This window comes from Panthera leo, chromosome B3, assembly GCF_018350215.1.
Source record: "Panthera leo isolate Ple1 chromosome B3, P.leo_Ple1_pat1.1, whole genome shotgun sequence".
NCBI classification, from domain to species: Eukaryota; Metazoa; Chordata; class Mammalia; order Carnivora; family Felidae; genus Panthera; species Panthera leo.
The window spans coordinates 62,151,761-62,163,845 of NC_056684.1; the positions used below are offsets into that span (position 1 = coordinate 62,151,761).

General features: G+C 36.9%; 1 protein-coding gene across 3 annotated transcripts in view; it reads right to left on the minus strand.

Annotated features, from left to right (window-relative positions):
* Positions 1-1,749: 1,749 nt before the first annotated feature.
* Positions 1,750-12,085, minus strand: part of KNL1 (kinetochore scaffold 1) — a 66,542-nt gene continuing 56,206 nt past the window's right edge. For all 3 annotated transcript variants that reach the window (XM_042942398.1, XM_042942396.1, XM_042942397.1), the window contains exons 19-26: positions 11,992-12,031; positions 11,119-11,220; positions 10,311-10,411; positions 7,065-7,133; positions 6,293-6,402; positions 5,044-5,162; positions 4,235-4,357; positions 1,750-3,464 (exon numbers count right to left, since the gene is read on the minus strand). In XM_042942398.1, coding sequence (XP_042798332.1) covers positions 3,350-3,464; positions 4,235-4,357; positions 5,044-5,162; positions 6,293-6,402; positions 7,065-7,133; positions 10,311-10,411; positions 11,119-11,220; positions 11,992-12,031 — 779 coding nt within the window. In that variant the 3' untranslated portion in view covers positions 1,750-3,349. The remainder of the gene's footprint in view (positions 3,465-4,234; positions 4,358-5,043; positions 5,163-6,292; positions 6,403-7,064; positions 7,134-10,310; positions 10,412-11,118; positions 11,221-11,991; positions 12,032-12,085) is intronic.

Genomic DNA, 12,085 nt, shown 5'->3' on the forward strand with positions numbered 1-12,085 from the left:
CAAGAATTCTTTATATGTTCTGGATACTAGACCCTTATCAGATATACCATGAGTGTGCTTTGCAATTCCATAGAAATTTTTAGGATCAACTTTTCCATTTTCCATCCTAAAAAGGTTGATGGGATTTTGATAGGGGCTGCTTTCAATCTGCACATTACTTTAGGTAGTATTGCCATCTTAACAGCTTGCCTTTCAACCCATGCATATGGAATGTCTTCCATTTATTTAGGCTTTTAATTTCTTCCAGCACTGTGCCCCAGTTTATGTCCTATTGCACAAATTTCAAATTTTGATATAGTCTAATTTATCTATTTTTATTTCTGTTGCCTGTACTTTTGGCATCATATCTAAAAATTTATCACCAAATCCAACATTGCAAAGCTTTTCCCCTATGCTTTTTTTCTAAGAGATTTATACTTCATAGTTTTAGCTCTTAACATTTAGTTCTTTGATCCATTTTAATTTTTGTATGTGATATAAGATAAGGGTCCAGGGGCACCTGGGTGGCTCAGTCAGTTGAGTGTGTGACTTGATCTTGACTCAGGTCATGTTCTTGCAGTTCATGGGACTCAGATCCTTGTTGGGCTCTGCGCTGACACAACAGATCTTGCATGGGATTCTCTCTCTCCCTCTCTCTCTCTGCTCTTCCTGCACTCACATGTGTGCACTCTCTCTAAAGGTGTGGGGTGTCTGGGTGGCTCAGTAGGTTGAGTGCTGATTTTGACTCAGGTCATGATCTCATGGTTCGTGGGTTCGAGCCCTGCGTCAGGCTCTATGCTGACAGCTTGGAGCCTGGGGCCTGTTTTGGTTTCTGTGTCTCCCTCCCTCTCTCTCTCTGTCCCTCCCCTGCTCACACTCTGTCTCTCAAACATAAATAAACTTTGAAAAAAAAAATTTTAAATTAAAAAATAAAAGGTGAATTGTATGATGTCAATTATATTTTAGTGAAGTTATTGAAAAAAAAAAAAGTTAAGGGGTGCCTGGGTGGCTGAGTGGTTAAATATCTGGCTCTTAATTCCAGCTCAAGTCATATGAGTTTAAGCCCTGCAAGGGGCCCTATGGGGCCCTGTGCTGACATCGAGAGCCTGGCTTGGAATTCTCTCTCGTCTCTCTCTGCCCTCCCTTGCTCTCAATCTCTCTCAAAATAAATAAATAAACGAAAAAGAAAAAGAAAGTAAAAAAAAATAAACACACACAGAGTACTGGTCCCCACCCCTAGCGTTTCTGATACAGCAGGTTTGGGGAGAAACTGATGCTACTAGTCTAGGGACTATACTTGGAGAACCACTCCATTAGCCCTTAGAAATCATAGTTTCCTAAGGAACTTCAAATAGTTTTCTTTTACTGTCTTTCAGAGACATAGGGATAACTATAGTTTGTATCTCGTTCTTACACTCAGGTCCTGACATAATCTTATCTGAATTTTCGAGTGTGTATTTCTAGAGAGAGCTTCCTTTTTCTATCTTCACAGGTCTATTGAATACATGGTAAAAAACAACAACAAACCTCTTCACTTCATAAACAGACACTGCTTAAAAAGATTTCATATAATAGGGGCGCCTGGGTGGCTCAGTTGGCGAGACATACAACTTTGGCTAGGGTCATGATCTCAGCGTTCGTCAGTTTGAGCCCCACATCAGGCTCTGTGCTAACATCATGGAGCCTGGAGCCTGCGTCTTCCTCTCTCTTTGCCCTTCCTCTGCTTATGCTCTGTCTCTCTCAAAAATAAACAAACATAAAAAAAAAAGATTTCATATAATAAACTTATTTTAATAGTGCAAAAACCAGTCTGCTTCTAATTAGTGAAGGAACAATTTCCAAAAAATGTTTATAGAAATAGCCAATCCTTTGAACAAATACAAATGCAAATAACTAGGTATATATTACAATTTTGTAACTAAACCCAAGAAAGCAGAGTCCATAATTACAAGCCAAATCATTCTTGAAGCTGGTCATTCCAGTTTACCAAAATGAATAGAAGAAAATTTCTACTTTTTAGGTTTACAGAATATAAATAAAACAACTCCAATAAGAAAACTAATTTAAGTTTCATGGAAAACAGGCCACATTGGTGACTTTAAAAGTTTTTCAAGAATATTTACATCTTGATTTTTATGGAAAATAAATTTTATGTTGAATTTGAGGTTTAAAAGACCATGTGATCTTTCTGACCAATAGCTCAGAAGTAAAAGCCAATTTAAGAGCGAAGATAACATTCATGGGACCCAGAGGACTTTAACCTGATCATAAAGTATAAAGCAAAATTTTAATATGAATTAGTTTGAAATGCAAATATACTTTAGTTTATAATTAAATACAAAAGAAATGAATAAATTATCATGATTAGGATTCAATTAAAGTTTGGGTAAAAATTTTCTCATATTTATCTCACAGATAATACTGGTCATTCAATATCAATGGATATGGCTTATTTTTGTTTATGAGAAGGGTGTGGCTTCAGAAACCAATTCTCACATTAAATTAATTACTACTGCCAGAACTGGACAGAACTGGTGGTTTTAAATTTGATATTGTTTGAAGTACAATTATTTGATAGAAAGAGACTGAGAATCTTGCTGTAAAGCATCCTTCAGAAAGATGGAAATTGCCTAGGAAGAAGAGTATCTCTCTATACACGACTATGTATTTCCATATGTATATATATATATATATCTCCTTACTACATCACAAAAACAAAAAAATATCAATATATTTACATATATGTACTGGCCCAAAATGAATTAACTTTCTCTACAAAATTATACTGAGAAAATATTAACACATATTACATAATAAAAGTCAAGGCCCTCTAGAAAAGATGGCAACCATTTGAATAGCTGAGTGCTATTGCTTTTTCTTAATAAAATTTTTAAAATGAAGAAAAAGGAGAAAGAGTAGTTTGTAGACAGATAAATCTCTATCCCAGAAAAATACCTACTAGACAGAAGGCCAGCAACCAAAAAATTAGAGCTGTACATATGAGGAAATGGCTAATGTTTTTGTCAGCGGTGACAGCTCCACTTAAAGGTACTCTGTAGGGCCTGTACTAAAGCAAAGAGCACAACTTTAATTAGAAGAAATTTTCCCTAAGTGTTCTACTATTTGAACCTTTCATAAAAAGATGAGCAAGATGATAAAAGGCTATTTGAGGACTTTCATCATTCCTGACTGTAGAGATTTAAACACTAGCCATATTAACTATAACAAATTAACTATAACATCATCAGGAGGAGTTTTATGAGGCTTCTTTCTATCACCTAAAGACAAAGATTAAATAGCAATGGATACTCCGACGTAGTATCATTATGATGTGCGCTATGCTTGGTTATTATAGCTGTAGTCCATAGGTCTAGTGGTAGAAATGGCAGTCCTGAAGTAGATCTTGGTAAATTTGCTTGACTACATTCTTTAGGTAGTTGTCCTCCAGTGGCACTTTAGATAGAATTGCAGTGATTTCATCTTGGCTAGAAAGAACAAAAGGTTCATTAATTTTTCTGGAAACGTACTTATCGATAGCATTTCAGTGGAATTCATGTTTTTGGGTATGGTCTCTGAGTCTTTTAGGAAGCATAAATAGACATTTCTAAAAATAGACTGTCCAGTTTGAACTGGGATTCCAAAAACAAGGCCTAAGAGCAATTCTGTATGAACTGGGGGGTATCTTGACTTAGCTAAAAATCTAAACTGCTGGTGTTTGCTGATGGATTTGAGGTGGGTGCATTCTAAACTCTACCATCTTACAAACTGTCAACTGTATGTCTAAAAAGTCACAAATAGGAATGAAATATTGTTATGTCTAGTGACAAAGGCTAACTGAGAAAAGCATTATGACTGCACAGCTTTTTTAAATGATTACTAAGTGATTAAGTGATATTCTGTTTTTAAGGGCATAAAGGTTGTTTATATATGATCTGGGCTAAGCTTATACCCATTTTTTTCCTTTTTGGGCTCCTGTTTTAGGTAAGATTATTCAAAAAGTGGAGCAAGTATAAAAGAATATACCAGTGGTCTCCAGTATCCAAGGTGCTAGCAATGAAGGTCACTAAATTATAAGAACAAATCCTTCAAAAGGAAGTCAGGAGTAACATTTGGCACTCAGTATGGATTATCCATTATTGGCATATCCAATAATGGTATATATCCATTATTTCTGGCCACTTTGAGAGATTTTTCAAATAATAGAGGAGAGGTAGAAAAGTCATTAGGAGCCCTATCCTGCTGGCCCTTTACTTACCCAATGTTTCCAATGTGATTTTGAATGGAAAAAGGTAAGCGGACAGTTGGAAAATGAACTGAGAGAGGTAAAGTTATCTCAAACTTTGCAAATGCTGCAGAGCTGGAGAATAAAAGCCTCAATCTGTAAAAGACAAAATCCTCAATTAAAAATAAAAAACAAACATAGAATGAAACAAATATATTTTCTTTTTACACTGGTAGGTGAAACTTAGGTGGTACATTATTTCTTGTCCTTATCAAATGGACAGAGGGTAAAACATCTGGAACAAAGTATTATTATGGTTGTTCATTTCCATTGTTAGTCATAAAATTCACTGAAAGAAATCATTTTAGTAAGTTTTTGATTACTTACTTACTGTTACAGATTGAACTATGTCCCTACTGCCATTCATATGTTGAAGCCCTAGCCCCCAGTATCTCAGAATGTAAGATCATTGCAGATTTAATTAGTTAAGATGGAGTCCTACTGGAGTGGGATGGTCTCCTAATCCAAAATGATTGGTGTCCTTATAAAAAGGGGGCATTTGGACACAAACATGCATACAGGAAGAACATGATGTGAAGATGAAAGCAGATACTGGAGTTATATATTTATAAGCCAAGGTATGTCAATGATTGCCAGCAAATCACTAGAATTTAAGAGAGAGGCATGAAACAGATTCTCTTAGCCCCTCCGAAAGAACAAACCCTGCTAACATCTTGATGACTTCTAGCCTCCAGAACTGTGAAACAATAAATTGCTGTTGTTTAAAGCCACTGAATTTGTAGCACTTTGTTAAGGCAGCCCTGGGAAAGTAATACACTTACTCGGTATTAGTCACATCTATGTTCATTAGGTTATAATTTGGTCCCCATCTCTTTAAAAACTCAATTTCTTCTCCAAGGAGTCTACAATGGCTCACTACAAGTGAAATTTCTTGAAGCATCTGGGAAAAATAGGGGGAAAAAAAAAGAAATTATGAAAACATTTCAGTTTTTAGTGGCTCTGTTATAAAGAAATCCCCAAAGTTAAATAATTTATATATTTAAACTTTCATATAAAATTTTTTTTGTAATGTTTATTTTTGAGAGAGAGACAGAGACAGAGTTTGAGCTGAGGAGGGGCAGAGAGAGAGGAAGACACAGAATCCAAAGCAGGCTCCAGGCTCTGAGTTGTCAGCACAGAGTCTGATGTGGGGCTTGAACCCATGAGCCGTGAGATCATGACCTGAGTCGAAGTCAGATGCCCAAAAGACTGAGCCACACAAACGCCCCTATACTTTCATTTTTTAAAAAATGTTTATTTTCGAGAGAGAGCACATGAATGGGGGAGGGGCAGAGAGAGAGGGAGACACAGAATCCAAAGCAGGCTCCAGGCTCTGAGCTGTCAGCACAGAGCCTGACATGGGACTTGAATTCATGAACTGTGAGATTATGACCTGAGCTGAAGTCAGATGCTTAACCAACTGAGCCACCCAGGCACCCCAATATTTTTATAATTTCAGGATCCACTATTACATATATAAAATTGCAGCTCTTCTTTTTTTAAAATTTATTATTTAAAAAAAAAATTCTTTTTACATTTATTTTTTTTGAGAGACAGAGAAAGAGCACAAGTCGGGTAGGGGCAGAGAGAGAATGAGACACAGAATCCAAAGCAGGCTCCAGATGCTGAGCTGTCAGCACAGAGCCCGATGTGGGGCTCTAATGCACAAAATGTGAGATCATGACCTAAGCCAAGGTTGGATGCTCAACCAACTGAGCCACCCAGGCGCCCCTTTAATTTATTATTAAAAAAAAATTTTTTTTTTTAAGTTTACTTATTTTTGAGAGAGACAAAGACAGTGTGAGTGAGATAGGGGCAGAGAGAGAGGAAGAGACAGAGTGTCCCAAGCAGACTTCATGCCACCAGGAGAGCCTGATGCAGGGATCCAACTCATGAAACTGTGAGATCATGACCTGAGCCGAAACCAAGAGTTGGACATCTAACCAAATGAGCCACCCAGGAGCCCCTCAGAGCTCTTCTTTTTGTGACAGAAAACAAAATTTTCTTTCAAAATACTTTAATGAGATTTACCTTGGGAACCTCATGCTGTGTTTTACATTTCTTCTTCCAGGATTCTTGTTTCTCAATGTACTGGAAGATAAGCTTATGAACTAAAAGGGAGGAAGGAGGAGCTTTATCCTCTGAGGAAGGAAAAACAACAACAACAGGGTATTACTTACTTTCATTTATCTTCTACACATAAGTTAGAAATATTATATAAACTAGAAATACCTTCAAGCTACTAGGTATCTAAGTATCCTCTCCGTTTTATTTTCAAACACATAAATCAACATATATAGTAAACACAGACATTCTTATAAAAACTCAAGCCTTTATCATGTACAGAATAGAAGCTGGTTAAAAACATGGGCTTAAATGTAACATAAACCTAAGTTTAAATCCTGCCTTTCCTTACAACCTGAGTGATCCTAAGCACAACACTTACTTCTTTTGAGCTGCAGTTCTCTTAATTTGTAAAATGAGGAACCTTACCTCCAAGTGTTAACATAAGTAACATTAATGCCTGATACAGATTAAGTACTCATAATGGTAATTTTTCAATTATGGAAACAGCTATTATTAATCATCAATCATTGCTTAAAATCTAGTAATAATTAAAAAAATTAAATCCTACCTAATATTTGGAACATTATCCAAGCAATTTTATGTCTAATAAACATTTCTAAGGACAAATTATTATTATTATTATTGTTTATACTTAACTTTGTATGTGAAAGAGCTCTCAAGGAGCAATTTACACTTGTAAATATTCAACAAGTTTTTTGTGGATAACTGGACTTACCATCTAACAGAGACTGAAAATTCAGGTCAACAATCTTCCTGAAAGCCTTGTCCAGGAAAGGGAGACCAACTAGGAAGAACCAGAGTAAGAGTAGTATTTCTTTTTATTATCTGATTTTAAGCCACATACAACTCAGTACTTTACAAGCCTACTCTTTCTGGGTAGCAGGGTTTTTTGTTTTTGTTTTTTCTTTAGAGAGAGAGAGAGCATGTGAAGAGAGAGAGAGAGAAGAAAGAGAATCTTAAGAAGGGTCCACACTCAGTGCAGAGTTTGACATGGGGCTCGATCCCACCACTTTGGGATCATGACATGAGCTGAAATCAAGGGTCAGATGCTCAAGTGACTGAGCCACCCAGGTGCCCAAACAGAGTGTTTTTTTAATATAAGCAGCTAAAGGTATATCCTTGAATCATATTATTTTTTGTGAATGGTAAAGGCTCCCCCTGAGACTGCCGAACTACACTTACTGACAGGCCTTTGAAGGAAATTTAAGGTGTAGTACCTTTATTTTAAATTTATCAAGGCCTCCTCCTTTAACTCCTAAATTTTGTGCAAAGATACTATTTTCAGACACCCTACAAAAAAAATGACTATGATCTCTTCACACCTACTTTCTTTTTATAAATACAGTGCAAATGATTTATGCTCTTAGCATTACAGTAATGAGTTTTAGGTAGCCAGGAGAGCTGCTTCCTCCTCCAAACGCTAGAGTTCTCTCATGTTTCTCGAATTCTGATTCTTTTCATGTTATTGAATATTTTCTATGTGTTAGGCACTGGGGATACAATAATGAGACAAAAAGACACGATCAAATTATATTCTCAAAAAGCTAATAGCTCAGGGGGATACACAGATAATTGCACAAATAAACACACCAAAAACTACAACTGGGAATAGGCACTATTAAGTAAAACTGCGGGAAGCAATGAGAAAATATATAAGAGGAAGGTAACTAGTAGAAGGAATGGGTAAAAGGAGAGTCAGGGAAAACTTTCCTGAGAAAGTGATAATTGAGCTGAGCTCTTAAGAATTACTGGCAGAAATTTATTTAGTGGAGAGGGAGTACTATGGTATGAATGATTGTGTCCTCCCCTCAAATTTGTATGTTGAAATCTTAATGCCCAAGGTGCTGGTATTAGGTGACAGATTTTTGGGGAGGTATTTCAGACATGAGGGTAGACCCCTTATGAACGAGATTAATTAGGGTCTCAGAAGAGACCCTAAAGAGCTAGCTTGGACTTTCAGCATATAAGGATACAATAAAAAGTATGTGCCCTGGAAGAGGGCTCTTACCTGAGCATGCTGGCATCCCAGTCTTGGATCTCCAGCTTCCAGAAATGTAGAAAATAAATTTTGGTTGTTCATAAGCTACCCAGTTTATGGCATTTTTGTTATAGTAGTCCAAATGGACAAAGGCAAGGGAAAGGGTTTCCAGGCATAAAAAAGATCATTATGAAGGTCCTGGAGAAGGATGGAATATGACTGACCATAAAAAGACCATGATCTTTTGTTTTTTGTTTTTTTTTTAATTTTAACGTTTATTTATTTTTGAGACACAAAGAGACAGAGCATGAACAGGGGAGGGGCAGAGAGAGAGGGAGACACAGAATCTGAAACAGGCTCCAGGCTCTGAGCGGTCAGCACAGAGCCCGACACGGGGCTCGAACTCACGGACCGTGAGATCATGACCTGAGCAGAAGTCGGATGCTTAACTGACCGAGCCACCCAGGCGCCCCGACCATGATCTTTTAAAGAAATGAAAGAGGGGTGCCTGGCTGGCCAGTCATCAGAGCATGAGACCCTTGATTCCCAGGGTTGTGAGTTCATGGCCCACATTGTGTGTGGAGCCTACTTTAAAAAAAAAAAAAAAAAAAAAAAAAAAAGGGAAATGAAAGAAATCCATGTGCCAAAGTGCAGAGAATAGTTTAAGATGAGGCAGGAAAAGGAGGAAAAATTAAATTCTTGCAAGATGTTACAGTTCATAGCAAATATTTTGATCATTAGTCTAAGAGTATTTGGTGCATAATCAGATTTTTAACAATCCCCATAGCTGCAGGAAGGAAGATGAATTGGAGGGGAAAAGGAGAAGATCCAGAAAGGCCAGTTTGAATGTTATTGTAGTCATTTGGTTAGAAATGACTATTGATAGGAAATGAAGAAAAGTGGATCAGTATTAAGAAATTAAAATCAGTAAGTCTTATTGATGATTAGATATGCCTGGCAAGGGATAAAATAAAGAGGTAAAGAGTGATTCCTGTTTTAATTTTGGACCTGGACTAGAGCATGTGGGTGGCTTGAGTGCAGAGTCTGTTTGGCATTCTCTCTCTCCCTCTCACTCTACCCACTCCTCCCCCACCCTCTCTCTCTCTCAAAATAAACAAACAAACAAACAAACAAATAAACATTTAATTTTGGACCTGGACTGAAGTTGTTGATATTCTTTGAGAAAAGGAAATTTTAAGGAGAATCATGTGTGGAGGCTGGAAAAATGTGAAGTTTGGTTTGCTATGCTGAAATTGTTTCAGAGAAAAGACCTAAAGACACCGACAGGAGCCTCTTAACAAAATAGCTAGAACTCTGTCCAGTTACCATATAGTGATTCCAAAGACTCTGTTAAGCCTACCAATATATACAGAACTTCCAATGAACTTTTTAGGTTAATTTAAGTACAAAAAAAAAAAAAAATATCAAGGGGTGCCTGGGTGGCTCAGTTGGCTGAACATCCAACTTCAGCTCAAGTCATGAACTCAAGCTTCGGTTCGTGAGTTCAAGCCCCACAATAGGCTGGCTACTGTCAGCAGACAGCCTGCTTTGGACCTTCTGTCCTCCTCTCTCTCTGCCCCTCCCCTGCTCATGTTCTCTCTCAAAACAAAACAAAACAAAACAAAACAAAACAAAACAAAACAAGTGTCACCAGCCATTAGAGTAAGTCTATCAAAAAAGACAGATGGAAAAAAGGAAGCCAGAATAAATAGATGCAAATAGCATATTGATCCATTATTTGGATATGTAAAATTTCTTTCATCTAATGTCATTCAACAAAGGTCAACTTTCATTAGTTGAATTTTTATTTTATTCTCTATCTAATAAAATGAAATCTTATTATCGTAAATTAAAATAATTGCTTCTTCTAGTGTGCTTTCATTTCATTATGTTAATAGTTATTATTGTAGTAAAATAAAGATTGGACTCCTTAGTGAGTTTATCCATACATTTTTCTGCAGAGGAATTACTTTTGCTACTCACCTGCTGGCTCTCCAAAGGTGATGGTAAGTTCTATTGTGTCATAAAGAAAGGTGAACACAGCTTGATCATCACTCCACTCGATGACTTCCCACTCAGACACGCTGGAGAGAAATAAACAAAGACAAAAATTTTTTTCTGAAGTAAAAGAAGAGGAGAGTTAACTTTTGATACCACACAAAGAGTGCCAGCAATATTTGCTGAAGTTTTTTGCTGGCTTGGGAGATAATCAAATATTTTGATTCAAATACCGTGAATGTACAAATATGCTTTTGAAAGAATTGACCCAATTTTGAGTTCTGCATCAGAGAAAACCCAAGTTTAGGCAATATAAAGTGTTAAATATTTTAAAATGATAATTTCATAGCTTTCCCACCTTGTATACTTTCAGCTTGGTGTTGAGTACATTGACTCTTTTTGAGGTTGTATTGTATTACGGGTTAAAGATAGTGATACACAGGGGCATCTGGGTGGCTCAGTCAGGTAAGTGTCCAACTCTTGATTTTGGCTCGGGTCATGATTTCAAGGTTCAAGGGTTCAAGCCCCGGGTTTAAGTCCTGGTTTGTGGTTTCAAGCCCCATGTCAGGCTCCGTGCTGGCACTGCAGAGCCTGCTTGGGAATCTCTCTCTCTCTCCCTCTCTCTCTGCCCCTCTCCCACTGTATGTGGGCTCTCTCTCAAAATCAATAAATAAACTTAAAAAAAACAACAACAGTGATACATGTTAAAAACACATGTCAACTGCTGTAATAGGTTAGCCAACTACAAAGGCACAGGGTAAAACACAAACTAATGACACCTGCTTTTCCTTACCTCAACTGATCCAGTAGCTCTTCAGTTCTATTTGTTTGTTTTTGCACGAAGTCTATTTGAGCAAGGGTCTGCTCTTTCTGTACTTCCAGTTCTAAGAGATTTCTGCAAATCATAGCAGGTAATCAGAGAGATAAGGCTGTTGTCAGAGAATTTGGACTCCATAAAAATAAAAGGTTTATGAGAAGAAGTCACATGCTAGATGGCTCCCCAGTGAAGTGAATGGCATCCATTTTTGTTTTCTTAGTTTTTTTTTTTCTTGTGTGTGTTTTTTTTTTTTTTAATAAGCATTAATCTAGAAGTGAGGGTCTAATTAGGAAAAGCTTAAACCAATGGTTCTCAAAATTAGGATCCATGAAGGTTTGCATCTTTGACGGTTTGCATATTCTTTAATATTATTATTAAAATTTACTTTTCATTTTGGGGTGCCTGGGTGGCTCAGTCAGTTAAGGATCCGACTCTTGATTTCCACTCAGGTCTTGATCTCATGGTTTGTGGGAGTGAGCCCCGTGTTGGGCTCTGCAGTGACAGTATGGAGCCTACTTGGGATTCTCTGTCTTCTTTCTCTCAAAGTAAGTAAATAAACTTAAAAAAAAAAAAAAAAAGTACAATATAAAAACAGCTTAATGCTAGGTTTATTTTCTTTAAAAGGATCCCGATATTATTCAAGCTTGAGAAATACTACCTTGGATTAATGCCCCGTAAGTGCTTAGAAAACACTGCCAACTAAAACAGGTCAAGTTCAAGGTGGAACAGAAGCCCTGAGTCAGTCTTAATTCAATATTCATGTGCCTAATCTTGTCAGTTTTTAGAGGTAGGAAGCCATTTAGCCTTGCAAAGTTTAGCCTATTTTCTAACACTCCAGTTGAAGCTGACCTTTGGAGCTCTTCTTCTTCAGTTTTCAACTGTTCCAGTTCTTTAGGGAAAAAAAAAAATCTGTCAGAATGGACACATTAAAATGTTGCTACAA